This window comes from Rhinolophus sinicus, chromosome 5 (genome assembly GCF_057876585.1).
Source record: "Rhinolophus sinicus isolate RSI-liver-muscle chromosome 5, RSI-T2T, whole genome shotgun sequence".
NCBI classification, from domain to species: domain Eukaryota; kingdom Metazoa; phylum Chordata; class Mammalia; order Chiroptera; family Rhinolophidae; genus Rhinolophus; species Rhinolophus sinicus.
The window spans coordinates 39,445,828-39,473,687 of NC_142505.1; the positions used below are offsets into that span (position 1 = coordinate 39,445,828).

Here is a 27,860-nt window from a genome sequence, read left to right on the forward strand (position 1 = left end):
AAACACCTTTGTTACTTGTACTAACTCCCTTTTCCATGTGCATGCCTTCAACTACTGAGAATTTTTACGGCTGACTAGATTTGACAGTTTGAGATGATAAGGTTTTGGTGGTGATAAGTTTGGTTTTAGATATTAGAAACATCTCTGTTATAATATACATAGAATTTTGAGGAACATATCAATAACTAGCATACTTTAATTTTTGACAGCAGCTATGTCAAGGCTTTACATAGATACATTTCACAAAATTAAGAGTTGCTATCTCTGATTGTCAATACTTGGAATTATTCTAATTACATGCATCTCTGATAAGCAAATAAACTTGATATAGCTGTCTTTCCAGATCTGCCTGTAATGGCAGGGAGGGGGAGCTATTTAAATTATCAGTCTTACCCAGCTATGTGAAACTTTTCAGATGATTTATTTCTATAATCATCTGAAGAGATTTTGTGTGTGTATGTGCACACCTGTGTGTGCAGTTTCTGCCCTTCCACCAAATTTACCCAGTGATAAAGTGGTGGGGCTGAGTTGTCCAACTAACATGTAGATGAATTCAGACCTAGATGCCTTTGCTTATTATAGTAAAGACATAAACAATTAACTTTAATAAGTATACTAAATCCAATCTTTGTAACAAAAATAAAGGGAGTAGAGACATTAACATATGGAAAGATGAAATGCTGACTGAAATTATATTTTAGTGAGTTAGAACATGGTAACCACATGGAATGCTTTAGTGAGTGAACAGGCACAGGGCTGGCCTGTATTGTCTCCCGCTCTTATCTGCTCAGTACCACAGGAGGCAGGTCCTGCTCCCCTCAGGTGGACAATGAAACAGGTTTAGAGAACTTGAAGTAACTTGCCCAAGGTCCATGACATGGCCAGTGGGCAAGCAGAATCAAACCTGGGCCTGGCCCTTTCCAAAGCCTGCTGCTAATCTCTGTACCCTGCACTGCTCAGTGATCTGGCCTTAAATATGCCGTATGCATGTAACTCTTGTTTACATAAAGAATCTAAAACACATTTTAGAATTTTTTAAATAAATGCAAACATATCTTCTTGACTGTTTTTTTGTTGGCTTAAATATTAATATGTCTTCGTACCCTCAGTAGACTACAGTAATGATAGTTTTATTGTCATAAAACACTTTCATATTTTCTCATTTGTTCTTACCACCCTGGGAAGAAGACGGGTTGGGAAGTGGGGAGGAAGCAATGAATGGGAAGCAAGAATTATTAAAGAACTACAAATTAAAATGACTTGTCAGTGACTACCTATTGAGTGACTTATAAGAATTAAAACTCAAACCAAATCCAGACATTCTTTCCCTTACCACCTGCTTCTCTACCATTTGATTGTTGGGTTAAGAGTTGCCTCCAGTCTGAAACGAAAGCTATAGGTTGATAATCAAAGCCACAAGTTGTCTCCAGTTCATCTATTTTTATATAGGATATTGATAGTTTTTTAAAAATAAAGATTTCAGCTGAATTGTTTTTATTGCATAAACTTTGATATTATTAAGATTTTTGAAATAATATGCCAAAGCTGAAAACAATCTCCTCTTCTAGTCTTAACGGATTCAGTATTACCACTAGGTAGTGCTAGATACTACTTTTATTTTTGTTGTAATTTCAGGAGTCTCTTGCAGATTGAGGAAAGAAGTATTTTTCCAAATTAAAATGTTTCTGAAAACTTAGAAGCTTTGCCTTTCATTTTCTTTATTATTTATTGTATTTCTTTCAGATTTTTTTAGTCATAGAATTTTTTCCTTTAATTTAGTCATAATCATTACTATCATTTCATCAACTCAATCTTTACTAGACAAATTATATTAATCTATTTAGTTTCTTTTTTTTTCAATATTTTTTACTTTGTCATCGTTTTTCAATTCAGTGTTTTTGTGCATGACATGTCACCATTTTTTTCCTGCAGATGACCCTCATGTTCAGTATTCTGCAGTGAGCAGCTTTGTATTTCTTCGTTTCTTTGCTGTAGCCGTAGTATCACCTCATACTTTTCATTTGCGACCTCATCATCCAGTAAGTGTTGTTCTTCTCAAAGCTTTATTCCATTTTTATTTATTTTTATTAAAATGAAGAAAAGATAAAATATGCCAATTTCACTTGGCTATGTTTTCTTATACTTAAATTCACTGGACATTTTTCTTGGCCGTTCCAGTTTTTCAGAGAAGGCTGAAAATTCTATTTTTTATTGTTAAAAGGTACTACACAGAGTAATAAAATACTGATAATTGTTGGAACCTGGTGATGGGTACAAAGAGGGTTCATTATATTTTCCATCTGCTGTTGTGTATGTTTGTAAATTTCCATAATACAGGATTTTTTAAATTAGTTACAGGTTTAGTTTAATCTTTCATATATTTTTAAATCTCACAGAAATTTGAAGAGGCTCATTTCTGAAAGTTGTGGAAACTTTTATTGGAACAGTTTGTTTGCTATCTCCATATTTTTACTTTTTATTCACCTGAGATGATGTTGTAATTGTATGAGATTAAAACTTTTTTAAAGCATATAATATTTTTGTTGTGAAGTCCTATTTAATTATTTAAATAGGAATCTGAACAACATAGGTTTATGTTTCTTAACAATTTTAAAGTCCTTATTTTTGCTGTTTGCGTTTCCTTCTCATACAATGTTATTTCTGCTAATTCTTGAACCTTTCATGTCCCAAATATTTTATAATCTTATCTTAATTGCTTTTGTTGCTGATTTGTCTAACAAATAATAGTAATAGCCAACATTTATTTTGTGCTTACTTTGTACTGGGCTTTGTTCTAAGTACTTTGTATGTTTTAATTTAGTCCTCCCAATAACCCTGTCAATTCTATTATCATCCCTATGTGCAGGTAAGAAAATCACAATTCACTAACTTCTCCAAGGTCAAACAACTAATAAATTATGATTTGATTTCACTCAGTTTGAACTGGATTAAACTGGAATTTGACTTAGTTGGTCTTCCAGTCTGTGCGCTTGCTCCCTGTTCCTTCCTGCCTCTTAGGCAGTCAGGTGTTGGAGCCCGTACAGTGTATCAGGCACTGTGCTCTGCCCTGGGGATGCAGTGAAGGGAAGACTCCTGCCCTTAGGAAACTCACTGACTAATGCAATGTGAGGAGGACCCCCTCAGTTTTGGAGTTAAACAGGGCTCTGAAGGCCACGCCTCCTCTTGACAATGGCCACTCATTTAACTTGGAGAACTAAATAGAACCCTGCTGCTGTGGCAGCAACACACCCATTCTTCTCAAAGGACAAATGGTCTGTGAGTAGCTGCAGCAGAGCGTGGGTCAGTGTCCTTTTGTTCACATGGCTGTCCTTTTTATGGCTGTGTCGCTGAAGCTGGACTGAACTCGGGGGAAGCAAACGCTTGGTAGCAACATTCGGGATGTAAACAGAACTCCTACCTCTGAGCTTGTGACCCTGCCTTGTATTCAGACTTGGATTTGCATATTCCTGGTAACAGATGTTGCTATAGAGTTTTTTTAACCACAAATTCTGTTATTTTAGGTCACTTTTCTTATCGGTATGCCAGAAGGATTGCTTCATACTGTCATAACTATTGCTTACCTTTTTTTTAAAAAAAAAATTTTATTGGGGAACAGTGTGCTTCTCCAGGGCCCATCAGCTCCAAGTCGTTGCCCTTGAATCTAGTTGTGGAGGGCGCAGCTCACTGGCCCATGTTGGAATCGAACCAGCAACTCTGTTGTTGGGAGCTCGTGCTCTAACCAACGGAGCCACCTGGCCGCCCCACTATTGCTTACTGTTAAGTGTAACCTCATCCCTTCTTTTTAAGAGCCTTTCATTCTAATTGGGGAAATAGGGTAAATGCATAAGATACACAATCTAAAACTACATATATAAATCTAAAACTAGCACCTGATTAGTACCAAGTAAGACGTATAGACAATTCACACTATACAAATTGAGAGCAAGGAATGATCTCGGAGACCTGGGAGTGATGGCATTGTCAAGACCAGTATTAAAATTTACAGAGTGGTTGGGGAGGAGAACCAATTAAAGGTCGTTAGATTTTATATTTGGAAGTTCTCTGACTTTTGAGAAGCCAGTATTAGTAGAGTAAAAGAGAAGAAGAAAATCAGATTGCAGAAGATTAAAGAATAAATAGGTGAATGTAGTTTTACCTAGGAAATAAAACAAAAGTGAGCTTGCCCTGCTGCCAATCATATGGGTAAATTCAGGTAAGTACACATGCATGTACATGTGAATGAATAGTATTTTTAAAACATGAGTTATGTTAGTATTGACATGGCAGACCACTCTTTCCAGAAATTTTATGGTGGAAAAAATAAGGATTGAACTATCCTTCTCACCATATTCCCCGTTCTTTCATTGATAGCTCCTTTCAAGAACTCAGCCAAGGCACTTCTCTAATCCTTCAATCTGGGTTAGGTGCCTCTCTTATGTGTGCCTGGAGCACCATGTGGCTCTCTCTGTCATGGCATTTCTTACACTGTTTTATAATCATCTGTTTATAGTCTCTGCGTGTGGACTGTCAGTACCTTAAGAGCAAGGGCTAGATCTTTTTCAAGTTTGTGTATCCCAAGCACATGGCACAGTTTCTAGGATAAGTATGTGCTCAGTAAATGTTTGGGAAGTGAAAATGGTAGCTCAGAGAGAGAGCCCGTCAAATGATGAGTTTTTTCCAAAATGGGAAAACCTACATGTGGTTTAAATAGAGAAGAGATGAGCAGTAGGAGAAATTTAAGAGAGAAGGGGGCTCACTAATACCAGATCAGTATCCTGGAGGATTCAGAAAGAGTGTCCTTTTTTTTTTTTTTTTTTTTAACATTTATTTATTTTAAGTGGTTTTCCAGGACCCATCAGTCAAATAGTTGTTTTGATCTAGTTGTGGAGGGCGCAGCTCACAGCGGCCCCTGTGGGGATAGAACTGGCAATCTTGCTGTTAAGAGCACCGCGCTCTAACCAACTGAGCTAACCGGCCGTCCCAGAAAGAGTGTCTTTTTAAAAAGTGATGGTGTAAACCTTGGGAAAAAGAATAATTCCTCCTATGAAATATTATGGTGAACCCCATGAAATTGTTTTGTTTGGGTTTTTGTAGATCAAAAATAGTCAAATAATGGTAATTTCATATGTTCAACTTAATATAAGGAAAAAAGGATAGGATATGTTGTTTTGAGGTCAACAATGAGTCAACATTTCAGTTTAATTTAATAAATGTTACACAGCATCTACTATATGCCAGTGCCAAGCTGTGTGTTGGTTGCCAGATGTCTAAGGTACTGGTTGTCTATGAAAAATTATGATGGCGGATGGTAGCAAGGGGAAAGCTTAGAACAGCTTCTATCTAGAAGACACCAGGGAATCAACTGGCGCTGAATGGACGTCTGTCAAATAGCTGTGAGGGCCATGTTGTTGAAAACCAATCTCTGATAGGCAGAAACTATAAAATATGCTTTGTTCCTTTTTTCTAGTTCAGGGAGATGATGGCATAAAACACTGATTTTAAAACCAAATTTGAACAGGGAAGTCTTGGTGAGATTTAGTTTATTAGCACATTAAGAATTTTATATTCTTCCAAGGCAGAGAATTATAGGGACCTTTGACACATACAGTGGAATCCTGTATATTCTAGCTAAAACATTTCTGAATAACCTTAATTAAGGTATGTAACTATTTCATAAGTATATCATAATAATCATATCCCACATAGCCCTTTTTCTCCAGATTGCCTTACCTTCTGGTTGTTTCATCCCCTTCACATTCACTGCCTGTTTTCAGTGTGTGGATACCAAATATTAAGGAATGTAAACCAAAAACTAAACCATTTCTGTATCTACATTTTCTTCAGCATGTCTTTTGATGAAAGATATTGTTTATTTGAATCCCCCAAACAAAGATACTCTATATAGTGATAGGGGAATTAGTTATACAGATGTATGGATTGGTGAAAACTCATCAGGCTATATATATATTTAAAGTCAGTTCATTTCACTATATGTAAATTATATCTCAGTCTTTTTTTATAAGAAAAGGGAAGAAGCAAGGACTCGAAGGAATACTGTTAATCATATTATTTACATTTACTTCTTTCTGATAGAGAGACCTGAAAAATCACCTTGGGTAATAGACCCAAATAGTTAACCCTCTGCTTAAGATCCTATATGAACTGGGTGATTTCTCATTTCCTAAGTTGAATTTAGATCTTTGCTTTCATGGTGAAAAGAATTGATTATAGAAACTATATAAATTATTGAATATGGGGTTGGCCTGGTGGCTCAGGTAGTTGGAGCACCGTACTCCTAACCCCGAGGTCACTGGTTGGATTCCTATATGGGCCAGTGAGCAGCGCCCTCTACAGCTAAGATTGTGAACAACAGATCTCCCTGGAGCTGGGCTGCCGTGAGCAGCTGGAGGTTGGTGTGAGCTGCTGTGTGCTGCTGTGGGCTACCGTGTGCCACCATGAGCGGCTGGTGGCCAGTGTGAGTGGCCAGCAGCCAGTGAGTGGCTGGCAACCATCGTGAGTTGCTGTGTGCTGCCGTGGGTTGCCATGCCCTGCCGTGGGCTACCATGTGCTGCCCTGAGTGGCCAGTGAGTGGCCAGCATGAATGGCCGGCAGCCAGCGTGAGTGGCTGGCAGCCGGCAAGAGCTGCCATGAGCTGAGCCACCGACTGCCTCAGCCTGGGGGAGCTCAAGGCTCATAATACCAGCACGGGCCAAGGAGCTGTGTCCTACACAACTAGACTGAGAAACAACGGCTTGAACTGGAGGGCAGAGGGATGTGGGGGAAAAGCGTGTACTCTTTTAAAAAAAAAGTTATTGAATATGCTTAAATATGGGTTGAGTACAGAAAATTTGGAAATGGCTATTTTAAGTTATATGGTAGAGAACAGTAGATGCCATTGACATTTCAAAAGTGAATGCAGTTTGTTAGGTAATTAAAACTGCCATACTGTACAACACAACATATATAATATTTATTAAATTATGTCTTTCAGAGGTGACATATCATAAATATAATTACTTTGGAAGGAATTGTCAATATATGTGACTTCTTTAGCCTCTTAATTCCTTAGTCCAGTGAATTGTGCCCATCCATAGCTAGATTTTTAACTATGTTGGTGGTTTGAATGAACATTTTTGAGTCACTGTTTTAGAGCAACGTAGCCCACTGACTCTATTCTTATACAAATTCTATTTTTTGAAAACTTAACAGGAGTTTTGTGTCTTTTTTGCATTCTGTAGGATGCACCGACAATTAGAACATTAACTCTCATCTCAAAAACCATTCAAACTTTGGGAAGCTGGGGAAGTCTGTCCAAAAGCAAGGTAAGTCTTTACACCTCCTGCTTTTTATTCACATTTCTAAATGTTGTTCTACTGTGATCCCTTCTCCCTCACTTACTCCCTCACAAATTAAAAACAAAGCAAAACCCAAAATACATATATATAGATTCTGTAGCTGTCTTTTAGGTAGATGTTGTGTCTTAGTCACCTGTTAAAGGAAATAAATTCATTTAAACTAATATATCTAAGAGGGGAGCGGGCCTAGTAAACAGACGCTAGTGCTTCTTGTTTATCGGTTTGCACCCTTATCATATGACAGCTATTGAGGAAATCTTCAGCTCCACGCTCTTGAAAAATATGATTGAATCCTTTCAGGCCTTAATCTTCAGCTTTATTAAAAATACAGTCCAAAATAAATAAATAAATAAATAAAAATTTAAAAATAAAATAAAATACAGTCCATTATAGTCTTAGTTCTCTACTTAATATACATAAATCCTCTGTGTGTTTTTTTTTCTTAGTCAAGTTTCAAGGAGACATTCATGTGTGAATTTTTCAAAATGTTTCAAGAAGAAGGATATATTATAGCAGTTAAAAAGGTATGATTGTTTTACTCTGGAAATATTAACATTTCTTACCATATAGCACTGGGAAAATAACATGTTTTATTATTCCTAGGTGTCAATCCGTGGTTTAAAAAATAATGTTTAAACTAGCCATCAAATGTAACAAGGCTGTCTTTTTCCCCATTTCTTCTCCTATGCGAAACTACGGGTTTTTTAGCTGTGAAAATACCTAAATGAATTTTAGTGACAGCTACTAGTGCCAGTATCTTAATGACACAAATTACATCTAGAGTAGGGCTTCTGAAAAGCGGCACTATTGGCAATTTGGTTGGATAATTATAGATTGTGAGGGGCTGTCTTGTACATTATAGGACATTTAGCAGCATCCCTGGCCTCTACCCATTGGATGCCAGTAGCATGCCCCCAGTTTGACAACCAAAAATGTCTCTAAGTGGCCAAATGTCCTCTGAGAGACAAAATTGCCTCTGATTGAGAACCTCTGATTTAGGGGTAAAGGATTACTGTGTGCCTCACGTATAGTAGGTACTTAACTGCCATAGTAAAAATTTATGAATTATTGAACATTCTATAAATGATATAGTCTTGTGGTAGTAACCTGAGGAAAGTTACTGTAAATTAAAATGTACAAAAGCCTACAGTATATAGCATCCTAACACAAGGCCTATAATATACAAAAATTACTGTACTTAGTAACTGAGAATGTTTTGACAGGATCTATAATTTCTTGAGTCTTTGGTTCTGAATCATTCTAAACAAAATTAGCATTGCTCTAAAAATTTGTTTAAAAAAAGTTATTTTGAAGTACATTTAAACTTGGCTTAAAGAAAACACTATATCTTACCACAATTCTAACTTAATGAATTCAAATTAGCAAGGCCAAATTTAAAGATTTCATTCAATTTCTGCAGCATGGTTCACAGTTGATTGGTAAGAGTATATTTTGTGGAAGTATGTTTGTGCTTTTTATTGTACTTTTAAAATTCTTACAGGGACTCAATAAATGAAAGTGATAATTTAAAAAATTAAAGCCAGTGGGAATTTTTCATCTAGAATAGTGTAAGTTCAACCAAATTTTTTTTTAAGCGTCCATTGAAGGCTTTTGAGGAGAAAGTCTTTCAAAAGAATGGCAAAGAAAAAGCTACCCTTTTATTTATAGGACATTGTTGAAACATTTGTGGGACAGTGTAGGCAGACTTTTGTTGGCAAGATTATGATGTACTGTCTTTTGTTTTAGGGTTGTTTTTCCATTTTTTTATGACCTAGGTCATAGTAGCATCTGATTTTGTTTTTTCCTGATATAATCAGAATGTGTAGAGTTGATAAGGTCAGTGGAGAAAGCATTCAAGGGTGCCAGTTTAGTCTGTTCCTGATCCACCCTGAGTCACCCACTCACATTCTCATGGACTGTCACCACAGTATGTCTCCTTCTCAGATTTGGTTCTACATTCCTAAACTAGCATAGGATATTTTGTCCTAATATAAGAGTTTTCTTTATTATTCACTAGAGAAGTCTGGTTATGTGCAGTGTTATAAATTGCAAAACTTATGAAACCCAATTTTTCATTTCATATTGTTCTCACTAGTGACATTGACCTCTGCTCCAGAAGAAAATAGGTTATAACTCTGAATCCTTTGCTGTTCCTACAGTTTAGTAACAGTAACCTGGATAGGTCTATAAACAGAATGACCACGTAATTTAGTGTCAAAACCTGGATATTTTCAAGAGTGACAGGGAGTTCTATTGATTATGCTGGGACCACAGTTGCAGACAAGGATAGCCCTGAGCAAAATGGGGCCTATATTCACCCTGCGTATAGTCCCATCTTAATTACTGTGTTTTCTTTCACTTTGTATAACTATATTTACCCCATAATTCCTTATAAATCTACAAATAAAGTTTAAACTGTAATAATTATCATAAATAAATAATAAATATTGTCAAATAAATAAACCAGTGCCTTCAAGGGCAAAACTAAGAAATGAAATGTTCAAATCAGTGTGTTATACGCCATTAGCAGGTGGCCCATCTGTGATAACTGAAGATGTGATAGGACACTTCTTCAGTTCCCTTGGATACTTGTTCTGTATCACCCACGTATAATGCAAAAGAAACTCTGCTCTTCTTGTTTCTCTTACGAAGATTTCCTTCCAGCAAACTAGAAGTAAACATTCCATTGGAAAACTTCCAAGTGTGGGTTCTGGCGGGCAATCTACAGCTGTTTGTAGGAGAAAATGGCTGTGCCCACAAATTCTACTTTACAGTAGGCACTGGAGCCTCAGTGTCATTCTTATTGGAATATACTCTGTTTTTGTTTATTTTTTTGTAAGTCCTAAATGGCACAACATAAAATATAAAGGAAAAAGCAAGGATGTTCATTTGCGGGACAAAATAGGGATTCCTCTCTAAGAACAAGAATTGTTCTTGAACTACTCATTTCCCTTTCCCACAATAGCCACACAGGAAGCTCTTGACCAGTCAAGGTAGCATATTTATGAAGCTAAATGCTCTTCACTGGGTAGCTTGCCATTGTTAGACATGGGTACTCCCAATTTTCTGGAGCCACCACATTCACACATTCTCCATAGGAAGTTTATAAATGGTGATTAGATTCGAGGTTATTCCAGAAAACCCAGTTATACTTCAGTCATAACTGAAATACTGTCTCTTGGGCTAAAGTGAATTGTATATAATAGAAGTCAGCAAACTCTTTCTCTGTAAAGGGCCAGTGAGTAAATGTTTTAGGTTTTGCTGCCCACTTAAGGGCTCTGCCACATCTTCTTCTTCTTTTTTGTTTTTGTTTTACAACACTTTAAAAATGCAAAAACGATTTTTTTCTCGTGGGCCTTACAAAAACAGGCTGTAGGTTGAATTTGGCCCTCCAAGCCATAGTTTGATGATCCCTAATCTATAATATAGGTTCACAGTCCTATATCTAAAATCTTTGGGACCAGGAGTATTTCAGAATTCAGCTTTTCAAAGTTTTGAAAAATTAAGTATATGCTATGTATTATAATACTCCCAGTGGGACCTGGGACCGTACCCCATAATCAAATATGTTAATACTTCTGTAGTAAATGTATGAATATTTACACTAAGTAGATTCATACAGACTATAAATAGCCTTATCCCAGTTCTGGTTAAGTTATACCCCCAAATTAGTTTACTGTAAATAAAAATAAAAAGTATTTGTGCTTTACAGATTTCAGAATTGCAGTTAAGGGATTATGGATTGAATTATTTCTACAGGGAATATATTTTGGGTTTTAAGTAATTTAAGAATAAACTTTTTTGTCACCCCAATAAAATTTTTTTTTTTAATTAAAAAAAAAAAAGAATAAACTTTTTAGAATACCTGTCATATGTAAATTAGGGACTTCCGCTACAATTAAATATGCTTTTAGCTTTGTAAATTACAATTATGTGTATTCCTTAATAATGAAGAATTTTACAGTATTATCAGTGATATTTAAGATAAACTGAGTTTATGCTATATCTTATCACAAAGTGTAATATTTGCCTATTTTCCCATTTAGTTCTTGGATGAAATTTCATCTACTGAAACTAAAGAGTCCAGTGGTACGAGTGAGCCTGTGCACCTGAAAGAAGGGTAATTTAATGAAATTAAACAGTAAAGGCGTGTTTTAGTATGGATGTTAAGTAAGTACAAATAGCATGGGTCTGAGAATGAGGCAGTCTTGAGTTTTTGTTCCGTGCTAGAACTGCCTAAGTAACATCAAACAGGTAATTTGCGCTCATTATCCTATAACTTTATGCCAGATGGGCATGATTCCTTGTCCATGCAATCCTAGAGTTGTTTTGCAAATATAATGAAATTATGGGTATTAGAGTACTTTGAAAAAGTACTAGCACTGTTCAGTCTTAGGATAGTGTTATCATTGGAAGTTAAAGGGGAAATCACTCATTTGGCCCTTTTAGTTCTGGATAGCACAATTATAAATATCAAATTAATTAAAGACTTTATTTCCTTAGTATGGCCAAAATAAATGCAAAACTTATAAATGGCAAAGACATTTTTATATATTTAATATAATCTTATACAACCTTTCATATTATTTAAAATTAAAGAGCAAGTTTTTGTTTTGGATTAACTATCTTAATATTTGTAACTAAATGTTCACATCTGTTGTTTTGGCAGTGAGATGCATAAAAGAGCTCAGGGAAGAACTAGGATTGGAAAAAAGAATTTCAAGAAACGGTGGTTCTGCTTGACAAGCAGAGAGCTCACCTACCACAAACAGCCAGGTAGTTGTGTTTATGCTTTATTGTGGGGCCTCTTCTTTCCTGGTTCTCAGTAATGATTTCTTTTTTGCTGCTTAATGTGACTCTAGTGAATCTTTTCACTAATAAAACTATAGTTTGTTGATTCTCACAGTGATGCATACAACTAAAAATGGAATAAGTGTTTGACAAGTGGCACCATGTAAATTACATTTTTCTCACACGTGCTCTGTTTTTTAAAAATCCCAAGTAAATCCCTGCTGTTACAATCAATATATAAGGAACAACATTTAGATCTCTTAGAAGTTTCTCTAACTCTCAGAGTCAAGTGGTTAAGAATCAGTATCAAATAGAGGAGAGTACTTCAGTGATTTGCTGGATAATGTCAACCAAAAATTCCCATAGTCATACAATAGATTGTGATTCCTGTAAAGTTATAAGATTCATTGTAGACTTTGGCCAAGCCAGCTCCAAGATGGAAGTTTTAATAGTCTGCCTCCTGAGAAAGCACAAATAGGCGGTCTGTGTGAAGAGAGCTGTCTTTCTACGGTGTGATGTGAAGGCTTCAGAGAGGCAAAGTTTCCCTCTCGGTGGACTGACACAGTGCTTAAAATCTCCATTGTCAGTTTATTTCATTGGGTTAAAGCATTACCTATGAAAGGCCATTAGCTTCTTCTGGTATCTTAGCAAGAAGAACTTAATATCTAGATTATAGATCACACACAGTAGAATCCTTTTCATTCTAAGTGATCAGGATCCAAAGATGTTCACGTAACCAAAAAGGTCGTTTAAAGCAAGAATCTTTTTAAAACAAACGAAAAGATACATACATATTTTAAATATTTACATATTTGTTTACCAATCTTTCATAAAGAGCCAAGATCTTTTCTTTGAGTATGGATTTATAGGTTGGATTTCCCTTCAGTCTTGTGCAAATATACCCCTAATGCATCAGTTTTCAGGTTAATGTCTCCAAAGTGAAGCTAGAACTTAAATACTTGAAAAGTAATCCAAGTACAGAATCCTTTTAGATTTTCATGAATGTCACCCTAATCTTGTATAACTCCCTATATAAATCAACCTTATTTGTGTGGGTCTGAGTCCCCTTTTTTGAAGCTTTTCAGAGCACTTGCCTGATTTTCGAATAAATAATACATGTGTTAGTAGGGGGCACATCACTTTATATATATTTCAGTAAGTTAAAATTACAACATGGAAAAATGGGATAAATAGGTTTGGGAACAAGCCCAATGGACTTGGTAAGCAAAAAAGCCTAACCAATGGAACAGAAGGATACAGGCTTAATAGATAGTAGCCTAGCAACCATGGGATGTTCAGCATCCCATGAACGTCATTTAGTATGTTTTACAGAGGAAACGGGGAGTCTCAGTTAGTCTATCAAATCTGTTAGGTAAAGATCTCTTAAGAGAGCTTCTGCTATGAATTCTGAACTGATAAAACAAAACCAGACATAGGATACCTTCAGGAGAATGTAAACTCAGTTAAATGGAGCTTAAGAATAGTTAAGTTACCCAGTTTACTCAGTTAAGAAGAGTAGAGTGATAATAACATTTTTTTGTTTCATAATTTCTTTGAATGGCCTAGCCAAAATGGCTGTTTATGTCCAAATACATTACTAAGACATACAAAACCAAATGCGTTTTATCTTTAGGCGCCCAGTTTGTTATGGCATATAAATATTCAAATGACTAAGCATCAGTAGGCCACATACTTGCCCCTCCAGACAGCATGTTTTAGGCTAAGCATATTTTGAATGTTTTAGAAGTTACAGTTTATGTTGAATACTATATAAATGTTCTTACATATATAGCAACATTTAAAAATCGCTGTCATAATGTGCTAATTATGTTTACATTAATGGGTACATTGATATAAAATTTAAATTAAGTTAGTCATTCTCCATGAATAAATTAGCTATTTTTTTTCTCATTGAAAGCATTTTCTAATCTAAGCCACTATTCTAAAGTCTTTGGGGTTAAGACTTTGAGACTCAGATGATAGCTTTAGGCCAGGGCTGTCCAAACTTTTTTCAACGGTTTTCACCAAGGGCCATATGCGGTAAAATACACAAACAGCCAGACCACTCACTCGAGGTGAAGTACGTATTGCCTCACCTGGTTTATTTAAGTAAACTAAATATATTTTTGGAATTTGCTGCGAGCCAATTAACAATGGATTGCGAACCACAGTTGGCCCTCGGGCCGCAGTTTGGACACCCCTGCTTTAGGCCCTTTTTCCTCTAGAAAAATGCACATACAAACTAAACCCAAAATTTTGCATATAATTTCAGAGAGTTCATAGACCCAAAGTCCATTCACAGCTCTCAAGAACCTCTATTCTGGCCAGTGATTTTAGGAGAACAAAATTTTGTAGAATGATTAGGCTACTCTAGATATAAAATAGAAACATTAGAAGTTACATTGTTTCCAGACATTAAGAAATTGAGTGTGACATTGGAGGAGTGAGCTCTGTCATACGAAGTTGTGAGTTTATTTACCAAACCCTACAATTGTAAGCATCCATGCTTGTTGCTTTAACTATTTTGATGGATTTTTCCAAAATGTATTACATGCTTCCTTGCCTTCTAAAAAAGAGTTCATTGAACGTAAGTTAACATTTTCTAGATGACTTGGGGCTATCATTGATAATATTAATTATTATATAGTGCTGTGGTTTAGTAACGTCTTCAGGGCTGCTTATGGGTGTCTGCAGCTGTTTACTCCCCAGCTAAATGCCTTGGACTGCTATGCTTTTTTGTGTTCCTGTATTTGCTGTATACGTTTTTTTCCTATCCCCTTTATGTTTAGGCTGTCACCTTAAATTTCTTGTACTGTTAGTGAACCATGATGTAACATCTCACTTCCATCTCCATCACCTGCCTTCATTTTGTGTTGCTAATATACTGTGAGTGAGGATACGGGTACTGTGTTTGTTTTAATTATGCATAAGATTAAGTCTTTGAAAACTTCAGGACTTTCCTCTATGGATAAAATACATGTGCTTTGGATTCCCTGTTTGGTTGTTCAACAAATGTTTTGCTTATTGCCTGTTTCCCTGCTGCTTTCTGGATAGCCAAGACTACTAGTTAAGTCTCTTGCTACACTTACTATGTGACTTTGGTGTCTAAAAGCGTTCCTCCCAAATTTTCTGTGACCTAGCTCTAAATCATTGAGTCCTTCACTTTGTTCTCTTACTGGACACTAGTATTCTGAATTTTTCTACTACTTAGAATCAAATAATACAGCCTTTTTCCAATTTACTGGAAAAGGAATTAATACAATTTTCTCATTTTTAAGGGTTTTTCTCAAACAAGTTATTAAATTTTTGATGCCTGCTTAGGTAATTACTAACAGCAACAGTAAGCAACAAATCCAATAGAACTAAATTAACATGTGGCAAATGAATATTACAGGGTACTCAGTCAGCTGTCAGTCATAATTACCTTGACAGTTTTTTATAGACCCATGTGCTTGTAATTATGGTTTTTCATATTGCTCTATTTTAATGCAGTAGTCTTCCACAAGTAAAAGTCCTTCTAGTTCTATGTTGGAGCCAAATGAGTTACTGATGCTCCAGCCTCTTCCTGTCCCATCCAGTCTCGTCTATTGCATTCTCCACATGTCACTTCACCAGCCTATCTCTTGTAATTCCTTTAACTTGTACTCTTTTACATACATGCTTTTGCGTATGACCTACCTAGATATCCCTTTCTTTCCTTCTTCCAGTGGTTTGTTGTCCTTTAAGCCTTAAGTTGTGTTAGCTCTTTTTTTTTTTTTAAATCAATAATATGATTTTTTTTAAATTGGGGAATATTGGGGGACAGTGTGTTTCTCCAGGGCCCATCAGCTCGAAGTCATTGTCCTTCAGTCTACTTGTGGAGGGCGCAGCTCACTGGCCTACGTGGGAATCGAACTGGCAACCCTGTTGTTCAGAGCTTGCTCTCTAACCAGCTGAGCCATCCGGCCGCCCCCGAGTGTTAGCTTTTCACAGAAGTCATTTATAAGCCACTAGCCACCTCAGTTGAGCTATTCCCTTACTGTGTTTCTTTATCACCTTAGTAATAACTTCTGTCATACTGTGTGGTCTTTCTCTTCCCCTGGTCTTTAAAATTCTCAGTGGTGGGGACATGTTTTTACTTCCTTCATTAAGGCATTTAGTAAATGTTTTTAATAAATGGTGTTCTTGAAAGAAGACCGTGTGTTCTGGATATGCTATCACCTTAATTATGTTAAGAACCACAGCGCTAGACTTCTAAAATTTTCACCAAGCATATAGATTATTAAGAAATTCATCTCTGAAATTCTTTCCCGTGTTCTCCAGACTTGCTTAGATAGTGTCCACTTTGGGGAGACCTGACATACTCATACGCAGGTACATACATACAGCCTACATAACTTCCACGTGATCGCAAATGTTCTAGCTCATATAGCCTGTGGACAATATAAACGAAACTTCCGTAATGTTTTCAACAGAAATCTCAATACATTTGCGTTGACTTGGTTTTTACCTGCTCACATTTTCACACGCATGGCTCTGCAGTATTTTTTTCTCTATATTTTCTTTGGTAGCAATGGAGGTGGTAAAAATGGATCACATTCTGAATCTATCTTGAAGATAGCACTCACAGGATTGGCTAAAGAATCCTGTACCGAGAGCAGAGCAAAAGAGGCAGGACCCCGTTCTGTCCAGCACTTTTTCTTATATAACATACTCGTCTTTTTCCTGGATTCATTACTTATTTTGCAGGAATACTTTCTTGAGGAATTGTTTCAGATTGGCTTAATGACTGATAAATTTTCTGAGTCCCTGCATATTAAAAAAAAAAAAAAAGGTCTTTATTTTACCCTTACTCTTGAATGATAGACTGAATTTAAAATTATTTTCCCTCAGAACTTTGAAGATATTACTCCATGGTTTTCTAGTTTCCACTGTTGCTGGTGAGAATTTTGACATCAATCTTAACCATTCGCAGTCTTGTTTCTTCTTCCTAGAAACTCTTAGGACTTTCTGTAGCCTTCAACTTCTAATATTTTACAGCCAAGTATCCACATGTTATTGTTTTTTATTCCATTTGTTCAGCACTTAATGAATCCTTTCAATCTGAAGATTTCTACCTTTATCTCTGGAACATTTTAATTGGTAATTTTCTCCTGAACAGTCTTTCTATTCTGTTTTCTGCAATTCTTACTAGACGTATTGTAACTGCTTAATCCATCCACCATGGCTCTTAACTTTTTTACTTTCTGTTTCTTTGAGTTTTTGAAGAGTCCTCAGTAAGATCTTCCATTTTACTAATTTACCTTGCAATTCATTCCATTTAACACTATTTACTGTGAAATTAACTCTAGTGACATCATGGATAGTGTATGTGCCTGGGGGCCATGCACTTTTTCTATGTAAGCTATATTATAATTTGTCCAGAAATGAACAAATACAGCAACTGTAGGGTATGTGCCTGCTTTGTGTATTCACCAAATTGGAAGCTAGAAACTTCTGCCAAATTTGTAAACTGTCTGTGATCTCTGTTGTGTCCCCATGTAGATCAGTACTCAAAGACATGGCTTCTCTGCCCCCTAAGTTATTATACGTCTGATTTCCTCAGATGTCATTCTCTTTGTTGCATGTGTGTCCTTCAGAGTTTAGTGATTTCCTCATCTGTTTGGTGATTTTCTTTTAATTGGTGATTTGCTCATATTTGTGTTTTACAGTTAGATCACCCGCTTGAGTGTGCAGTAGCTTACCCCAGTGATTACAAGGCAGGGCAAGGGTGCTGGCGCTTGTCTCCTGCTATGGCAGCTCTTCCCCTCCTGAGGGCCAGCAGCTACCTGTGACATCGCAGTTCTGCAGCCCAGTACGCATCCCTGCTGCTTCAGCCTGGGACATATGCCGCTGTTGACTGCTGCTTAGCACAAGCACAAGCTAGTGGGTTGGGGGGAGGGCAGGGAGGGGGAGAACCTAATTGGCCCAGCTATTTCAGATGCAGCTCACCTACTTACTAATCATCCTGAGGTATGTCTGTCTGAGCGTGACCATTGCCTATGGCTTGAAGCCCCCTCCTAACCAGCCCTGCTCTTGCAGATGTCTTCTCCTACATGTGGCTTTTTTCAGTTTACACCCTCCCCACCTCACCACCACCCTTCCTCCTCTGCTGCCATAAATTTGATTTTGTCTTCTTCCGGGAGCCTTTTCTTATTTTCCCAGGCATTTGTGATCTGTATTTGTTGAATTTAAATGTCATTTCCTCAGAAAAGTTTTCCCTAACCACCCAGTTTAAAGTAACTTCCCAATTACTTTCTGTCACATCACTGCGGGTTATTTTCAGTATAGCATTCATCTCTCCTTAATATTTGTCTTTTGTCAGTCTTTCCAGACTTAAATGTAAACTTCTTTAGGGACCTTATATGTTCTGTTTACTGCTATGTTCTAAGTGCTTAGAACAGTGTCTGGTGTATGGTAGACATTCAATGTATGACCGTTGAATGAAGTGTCTTGATGTTTTGTTTTTTGTTTTTTTTTAAACTGTATATCACATCTGCTTGAATTACATAAATTTCAGATTTTACACCAGGAACTAGGCTTAGCAAATATTCTATGTTAGCTCTCTGTTCAAGACAGAAAACCTTTACTAACCAAATAATTATCTTTGACCAGAAAGCTGTGCATTAATCCATGGATTAAAATGTAAAGGTCTTAACCTCCAGCACGTCAATCCACATGTCATTAAAGTTTGGGCACAGAGGGGAAAGCAAAGCTTTGATTTTCTAAACAACAGCATTACAAAATGACCAGGAAAAGGTGTAATTCTGTTTGTTTATAGTTTCTATGACTACATGAGGTCAAGTCTATTCTCAGGTAAATTGTAAGTTGAAGAGCATCATATCCTCGTGCCGTATTATTATGGAGCTCCTTTAGCAAACCCAAATTTCAAATTCTTAAACTAGGTTAAAGATTCACTCTACCAAATAAAGTTTTTACTTTTGTTTCCTGTATCTATTAGAGTAAGTTTGGTAGCTCTAGTCAGCTGACCAGCCAATATGTGATAGTAATGAACACTTTTTCAATGTAAAAACACTGTTTTGAGGATTAGCCCCTTAATTAAATATTAGGGTGGAAAAACAGAAAAATCTGCTTAGGTACAGTCAGATCGGCTGTTAATGTAATAACTCCATAAAAGAAAATTCCATGTCTTAGCAAGTTTTGAGTAGGCCTCTATTATTAAGTATATTATCTCTTTCAGTCCCCATATAATAAATGTTACAAAATATTAAAACATTTTTATTTTCTACATAGAAGTCAAATTTATTCCCACATTTTTTCCTTGAAAATGTCTTAATTTTATATTGAAAAAAGAGAAAGTCACTTTATAGAAAACATTCAAAATTCATCTGTTCCATAAAACAAAAAATATTTTTAAATGTGCCATTTGGAAATCATACTCCTATACCATCAAGAGGGTAAACTTAAACCTTACAGAATTAGCTTCTCATCTTTATAATTCTGCAGGAAATTATTTTAATTTTGTCATACTTCTTTTATTAGGCAAAGATGCAATTTACACAATTCCAGTGAAAAACATTCTTGCTGTGGAAAAACTGGAAGAGAGCTCTTTCAGCAAGAAAAATGTAAGTTACAGATATAATTAAAGCTTTTTAAACTGTGTATGTTACTAAGTTGAGAATTTTGAAGAAGCTGGTCGTTTTAGTATTTGCCATTAATCATTACTATTTTATTGTATAATTGCTGGTTAGAACTCTATCTTAAAAATATCCATTATTGTTGATGCCTTGTATAGTCTGCCTACACTATTAAGGTAAAGGTACTTTTCTCATTATTACCCTATTTAAACTTCTCAACTTGACATTCAAGTCTTTTTTTTTTTTTTTTTTTTTAATTTATTGGGGTGACAATTGTTAGTAAAATTACATAGATTTCAGGTGTACGATTCTGTATTACATCATCTATAAATCCCATTGTGTGTTCATCACCCAGAGTCAGTTCTCCTTCCATCACCATATATTTGTTCCCGCTTTACCCTCATCTCCACCCCCCTCCCCCCTTACCCTCTGGAAACCACATTCAAGTCTTTAATAATATAGTCTCAAGCAATCTGTGCAATCTTCTCTTCTGCTACCACTCAGTACATATCATTATACTAAAGCCAGCCAAGATGATTTCCTTGTTTCTGTATATTTTCCCACTGCTTTGCCTTTACTCATACTTTTTCCTCCATCTGAAATTCCCTCCCTTTATACTGTTTATATGATAGTCCATTCCTTTGGGCATGTGTGGCTTCTAAAAATTATATAATGTTGTACTATTTAGTACATGTGGCTCAGATTGTCCTTGAGACTAACTTGCTTGAAAAGTAACAATTCATAAGATACCTGAACAGTTATCTAGCCAAGCAAACTATATTTCTGTTATATACCTTTTCTTTTTTGTTCTGTGTGTTGGTTTTTAGACTGTCACTAACTTTTTATCTTAATTGCCTATGAAGATGTTCCAAGTAATACATACGGAGAAACCACTCTATGTCCAGGCAAATAATTGTGTAGAAGCTAATGAATGGATAGACGTACTCTGCAGGGTGAGCCGATGCAATCAGAACAGGCTCAGTTCCTATCACCCCTCTGCATATATAAATGGAAGCTGGCTCTGCTGTCAGGAGACTAGTGAAAACGCTGTCGGCTGCAAGCCATGTACTGCGTAAGTTTTCTTTCTGACTAAAAAAGCAATGTTGTAGTTGTGGTATATCTATACAATGGAATACTGTTCAGCCATAAAATGGACTGAAGTACTGATACATGGTACAACACACGTGAACCTTGAAAACATGCTAAGTGAAAGAAGCCAGACACAAAGACCACATACTGTATGATAACATTTATATAAAGTGTCCAGAATAGGTAAATTCATAGAGACAGAAAGTAGATTGGCAGTTGTGAGGGGCTGGAGGGAGGGAGGAATGGAGACTGCTAATGGATACAGGGTTTCTTTTGGGGGTGATGAAAATGTTCTCAAATAAGTAGTGTTGGCACAAGTCAGCAAAAAGGGGCAATGTTTAAATAGATGTGTAAACCTGAGCAAGATATCAAGGAAGAAGGGCTTAACATTCTCATTTTTAATTGTATGGAACAGCCATTGTCGCCCTATAGACTTAAGAAGTAATGTATTGGTATTGTGATGAAGCATAGGTTATGACCCCTCCTTTTGATTAGGGTCACATAATGACCAAACTTCTTGGCCCTGTGTAATTGTCAAACGAGACTAGATTTCTGATGTTCATTATGCAAAATTCTGTGAGTTTTTTTAGTCTCAAATCATCAAAAGTCTTTGGCATATTAACAAAGTGAAATTTTTCCAATGTCTTTAATTTCATTTTTACCATAGAGGTGTCCCTGCAGACATCCAAATAGATATTGATGAAGACAGAGAAACAGAAAGAATTTATTCCCTTTTTACCCTCAGTTTACTTAAGCTACAGAAAATGGAAGGTAAATGTACAATTAAAATATTTTTATGTAACTATGATCCTTAATTGCCAATTCCTGTAGTGTTGCTTTGGCATTATCTTAAAGTTGAAACTACTCATAGGTTTACCAAAATGTTACTTTATATGAAAGTTGACAAACTCCCATGAATTATCATAGATAATTCATGAAGTAAAAATACAGTTTTTGCATAAATGTGATGATCATAATTAATAAAATGAATGTATTTTGGGTTATCAGTGCATTTCCGGGGGGGAAATCTCTCCAGCTTGAGACACTTGAAAAGTTCTTACTTGTACTACAAAGTTCTTACTTGTACTTGTACTTGCATTTATGGACTATAGTTGTGTGATGAGAGATTCTGCTGCTCCTTGCAGAGGCCTGTGGAACTATAGCAGTCTATCAAGGACCACAGAAAGAGCCTGATGATTATTCTAACTTTGTCATCGAGGATTCCGTGACAACCTTTAAGACAATTCAGCAAATAAAAAGCATCATAGAGAAATTAGATGAACCTCATGAAAAGTATAGGAAGAAAAGATCAAGTAGTGCAAAATATGGGAGCAAGTAAGTATTTTTAAGAAACTTTAAACATATTTTTAAACATAGTTTGAGATTGCCTCTACTACTCTGTACTCTATACCTGAAATGCAGGCCTCCTGCTTCCCTTCCTCCTTCAGGACCCAGCTCAGAACCTTTCTCCTGTGTAAGAGCTTCCCTGGCCACCCTCACAGTGACCTTTGTCTTTTCAGTTCTGGTATCATTTCCTTATGTTGATGCTGTACTTTATCACCACTTTTAATGTCATAGTCCACTGTAATTCATTAAATTGAATACTCAGTAGCTTGTTATTTTTGTTTTGTTTTTACTGTTTCTCTTCCTTCCTAATATCTCCCACGGTGCTTTATACATAAGTACTAAAAAAGAAAAAGAGGGAAGGAAGAACAGAAGGAAGGAGGAAGGGAGGGAGGGAGGGAGGGAGGGGGAGAGAGAGAGAGAGAGGGAGGGAGGGAGGGAGGGAGGGAGGGAGGGAGGGAGGGAGGGAGGGAAGGAAGGAAAGAAGGAAGGAAAGAAGGAAGGAAAGAAGGAAGGATCTGCTGTAAAGATTCCAGAAGTATTTTATAGTAGATTTTTGGACCCATCTCAGATATAGATGGATAACAACACAACTAACATTTATTTGTTAGGAACTTATTCTAGCACCAGGCAGTGTGCCTAACTCTACATCACATCACTTAGATTGTTTTTAGCAGCAAGTAACAGAAAATCCCAGTGGAAGTGGCTTAACCAGTAAGAAAAATTTTAATCTCACACATTAAGTCCTAGTTTCTACAGTTGGTTAATTCGTCAGCTCAACACATCAAGGGAAGCATTCATCTCAGTCTGTTGAGATCTTGCCTCCTCTTTTTGGCTCAGATACATTTTTTATAAAAATTGTATAAAACAAACAAAAAGGACCATCCGGCCATTCAGCCATTCTCAACAAGATGATTTCGGTCTTCCTCAGGCTATATGGTCACAGATGGGCTATAATAGTTCAGAGCCTCACACTTTTTTTTTTTAACGTATTCAATTCCTTTTTCCATTTTTTAAAAATTTTTTTATGTTTTTTTTTTGTTTTTTTTTTAATTTTATTGGGGAATGGTGTGTTTCTCCAGGGCCCATCAGCTCCAAGTCATTGTCCTTCAATCTAGTTATGGAGGGTGCAGCTCAGCTCCAAGTCAGTCGCCATTTTCAATCTTAGTTGCAGGGGGCACAGCCCATCATCGCATGGGGGAATTGAACCGGCAACCTTGTTGAGAGCTCATGCTCTAACCAACTGAGCCGTCTGGCTGCCCCTCTGGAAGCTCAGCAGCAGCTCGTTGTCTTCAGTCTAGTTGTGGAGGGCGCAGCTCACTGGCCCATGTGGGAATCAAACCAGCAACCCTGTTGTTCAGAGCTTGCGCTCTAACCAACTGAGCCATCTGGTCGCCCCAAAGCCTCACACTTTTATATAATAGTTCTGGGAGGCAGAGAAGAAGCAGTTTCTCCTCACTAAGAGAAAAGAACCTTATCTAAAGTTACCCAGCTTCCCTAGGAATGCAGGGCTGCCCAGTACCAGCACTGCAATCAGGTTTCTGTTCATACAGAAGTAAATAAGGAGGGGATGGTGCTTAGACCAGCAAATAAGTGGCAAATAAGTATTTGCCACTTTCGTTGATCCTCACATCAGCCCACCCTGGTTATATCCCCATTTTACAGCTAGAGAAACTGAGGCTAGGGGAAGTTAAGTGCCTTGCTCAAAGTCACACAGCTGATTAGTAAGGTGGTGTTTAAATCCTGGCCCCACAATTTTAAGTATTCTTTTAAAATTATGTGGATTAATAATTATATTTGTGGATTTTCAACAATCAAAATCAGTTTCACAGGTATAAATCTTTGTCTCCCGGATAGAAGGCTCAGTGCATTAAACAGGTTATTATAAACATCCTCATTTTGTCTCTTCTACATTAGCGTAATTGGTTCTCTTCCAACAGTGGTCATGCAGTTGTGTAGCCCCAGGAAGTTTCCATATGAGGTTCTAGCTCATGCTCCACCATCCTTTTAAAACAGTAACTCCCCGTCATGCCCACACACACTCTACTCCTTCCCAGCTTTCTTTTTCTCTATTAAAAATTATCAGTCGCTCTTCTATTACTATTTTACTTCTTCATTTTATTTTCCCTATGCTAGAATACAAGCTTCATTCGGGCAAGAGTTTTGACTATTTTGTTAACTACTGTTACTGTAGCTTCTAAAACAGTGCCTGACATTTAATAGGTGATCAGTAAATACTTGTTGAATTAATGAAATAAGACTTGTCATGAGAGATTATTAAGGGAAAACGATAAATGCTTAATGGATACTATGAGATATTTGTCACTTTTTAAAATGTTACTTTTTTTAACTTCTGAAAAATGACTTTCTTTTATTATTTTCTAGGGAAAATCCAATTGGGAAAACATCTTAGAATTTGTCCAATTAAATCAGAAGAACTGGAAAGTTTTTTTTGTTTTTCAATTCATCATATGTTTTGTTCATAGTATTTAAGAATGAACATTGGCTTCAGTGTCACCTGCATTCACATTGTATTTAATATTTAATAATTGAAATTACCTGTTTGGGAATCCTGGTATTGATATATTACTAGAGAATTTGGAATCCAAGATTTCCCTTCATATCTTATAAGTTGAAAGCCATGTTTCTAAAACTTCTTTTTAATAGAAAGAATCTTCCTAAAGAAGCTTTGTTAAAAAAAAAAAAAAAAGAGAGAGAACTCCTCTGTAACAAGAAACCATCTCTTGTAACACTCCATGTGCTGTGGACTTTTCACTACCATTAGTGCCTGCTCTATACTGCCGACATTGTGTTGTTTTACTAGAAAATCTCAGTCCATGACAACTCAGAGCTTTCCAGGTAGTTCACCTAGACCCTCCCTCTTCAAAAAAGAAAAAACATAAAAGTCTTTCCTTTGGTTGATTAGTCATTACAGATTACATTTAGGGCAGGGACAGAAACTTTAGAAAACGGCCAGAGTAGCCTTGAAAGTTGGTAGATCCTTTTGCCTATTTAAAGATGTAAACAGAATTCAGATAGGAAGAATCAGGGAACATGTACTATTGTGTGCGTCTTGTTTACATTTGAGATGAGTGATAGCAGATGAAATAAAAATGAGACCACTAAATTTTTTTTTCATTGTTTCAAATATCAGGTACTCATTCTCTTGACTTGAGCGTTCCAGTTAACATGACTTGTAAGGACATCTCTTCTGAAAAAGAAGAGAAAGTAAACAGTGAATGAAGGTGGTGGTAAAGTCAAAATCACTTGACTTCACCTGTAATTCCATATTATTATAAGGGCCACCATAGGGATGCCCTCCTCCTGGTGTGACTATTAGCGGTTGGAGAGCTAACTAACTTAAGAACAGTCACTCGGCGCACTTTAATAATCTGGGCTGCCCCAGATTTTACTTCAGATACTCCATGGTATCTAATCTTTATGATCAGTTCAATGATCAGTGTTTAAATCTAGAAATACCGCTTTCCTAAAAATGTTTATATTTCATTGCTGTTTGCTTATTACCTGCTAGCCAAATGGAATTTGGGCAAGCAACTGTTTGAATCCTATTTTTCCCTGATAATTTACTTTTATCTTAAAAACCATAACTGTAAATAAGCAGTCAAAGCAAGTTGCCACCTTGAGTTAAGAGGGATACACTTCTTCATCAGTATTAAAAACCATGGTACTCTTATTTTGTCTTTTTAAAAGCAAACATTTTCTAAATGTGGTACTTTGAACCTTGGAGTATTTATACACCTTTGTTTAAAACTGTGACTTATTAATGTAAGTCTAGCTAGTAGTGCTTTTTTTGTGTCCCTGAGCATAAGCTATATTTTAAGATACACTTTTTGCCAATTATACAATTGGTAATTGTTTTTAAATTATATTGTTACTAGGTAGTTATTTTCAAAGACCATTGGCACACAATCAAAGTTGTTCCATAAATGATTATAACTGAGCAATGTATTTCCCTAAATGACTTGTAAAAATCAGTTGGTTTTGTTTAAGAAACAGTCTTAGTCTACATTATGGTAGGTTATTCCTGACCCATTTTAAAGACAAGTTTGAAAGAGTCCTTTAAATTTTATGAGCCTGTAGATTCTGTATACTGATTTATAAATGTGAAGGAATTTAACCATTTAACAAATTTCTTGTTGAATTTTATTCAGATTGAAATTTCCTTTTAAGAGTCTCTGAAATGTCTACTTGAAAAGGACATGTGAGCATTGCCAGGTACCACCCATTTATCTTTAGTGGTTTTTTAGTCATCTGCTATATTTTTCAAGGCAAAAGAAATATTCTTCTAATATTTATAATATCAAATTCCCAATTATGATGGTTTTTAAAGATCATGGCATTATACAAAGGGACCAGCGCTGTGTGGATGCATAATGCCGAATTTGAAGGAAAGAATTCAGTCATCTAGTTATTTTCTTCAAATGACACTTTTAAACAGCCAGTTGACTGGAATTAACCAACATCGCACAGCCTAAAAAGAAGTAATGTGAAATTAATTTTCTTTGAAAGTCTTCTGGAATAAGAGACCATGTCAGTAGGACCCTAGATAATCAAGGTACTTGCTTCTGAGGGCCTCAGTCCTCAGCTGTTAACTTACAATACTTTGATTTTTTTACTACCTGATCTAGTAGTGCTAATAGAATGTACATGTAATATTACATGTACGTTCTATTCTTCTCTGCCTTTCCCACATTTGAAAAAATACGTGGCAGCTCACTTCACCCTAAAACCTGAAAACCCCAAGAAGGAAAGAAAGCGATAGTACAGAGAAACTTTTGCCATAAATGCCAGTTCTGGTTCTTAGCATAGCCATTTCCATCAGTTGAAATTTTGGTGATCTCTTGCCTATTTTGTTGTTATTGTTTTTTGGGGGGTATTGTTTAGCTTTGTTTTTTTAATATTCATTTAATACAATGATGGGCAATAGCAAAGTTTTTTACTCCCAGAAATATAGTTTATCAAATTTAACGATTTTATTTGCCAAAGAAATATGTTTATATTATAGTATCGCTGGTCATATTAAATGTCAAACAAGGCCTTCCTTATTATACAAAAAAAGGTGACGAATGATGTGGCTTTTGTTTCTGTTTCTGAAGCCTAATTTCATTTATCAGAAAGGCTCATTCATGCCAGGTTTTAGAAAGCAGATTTATTTTTTTTAAGTAAAAGCACCTTTAATTTGTTCTAACGGTACATCCTGTAAAGACAGAATGCAACAAAGCCTTTTAGGTGGCCTTACAGTATGTGAAAAATGCAGGACTCATTCTAGAGTTAAATTACCTGTCTTGATTGATATTATTTGCTTCCATTTTTATAATTTTGAAATTAATATGTTGCTAGTAAATATTGGTTTTTACAGTGTGCAGTTTAAAATGTAAGTTATCAAAACTTAATGTAGTAAATTTGTGTAACCATGTTGTATTGTTGAGAATGTATTTTTATTTAAAATTTATTTTCTTATCAAGAGTATTATAAAAATTAAAAACTTTTGTAACTGTCGCTTGGAAATAACTCAAAATAAAGTACAAAAAGCCTGTCCATTCTTTGTGAGCTCTTTCTAATTTATTTAGGAATTCTTGTTTAAAATTATTGTACCTTGCCTATTAGTAAGGGAATAGCAAAAGTGAGAAATCCTCAATTACAA

At 36.1% G+C, this 27,860-nt stretch overlaps 1 protein-coding gene across 4 annotated transcripts in view; it reads left to right on the forward strand.

Annotated features, from left to right (window-relative positions):
- Positions 1 to 27,754, forward strand: part of RASA2 (RAS p21 protein activator 2) — a 102,732-nt gene extending 74,978 nt beyond the window's left edge. For 3 of the 4 annotated variants that reach the window (XM_074312934.2, XM_074312936.2, XM_088798383.1), the window contains exons 15-24: positions 1,933 to 2,039; positions 7,239 to 7,322; positions 7,802 to 7,879; positions 11,402 to 11,475; positions 12,025 to 12,134; positions 19,668 to 19,750; positions 20,626 to 20,834; positions 21,519 to 21,622; positions 21,997 to 22,186; positions 24,581 to 27,754. In XM_074312934.2, coding sequence (XP_074169035.1) covers positions 1,933 to 2,039; positions 7,239 to 7,322; positions 7,802 to 7,879; positions 11,402 to 11,475; positions 12,025 to 12,134; positions 19,668 to 19,750; positions 20,626 to 20,834; positions 21,519 to 21,622; positions 21,997 to 22,186; positions 24,581 to 24,608 — 1,067 coding nt within the window. In that variant the 3' untranslated portion in view covers positions 24,609 to 27,754. The remainder of the gene's footprint in view (positions 1 to 1,932; positions 2,040 to 7,238; positions 7,323 to 7,801; positions 7,880 to 11,401; positions 11,476 to 12,024; positions 12,135 to 19,667; positions 19,751 to 20,625; positions 20,835 to 21,518; positions 21,623 to 21,996; positions 22,187 to 24,580) is intronic. The other variant, XM_074312935.2, reaches the window with a different exon arrangement.
- The last annotated feature ends 106 nt before the right edge of the window (positions 27,755 to 27,860 follow it).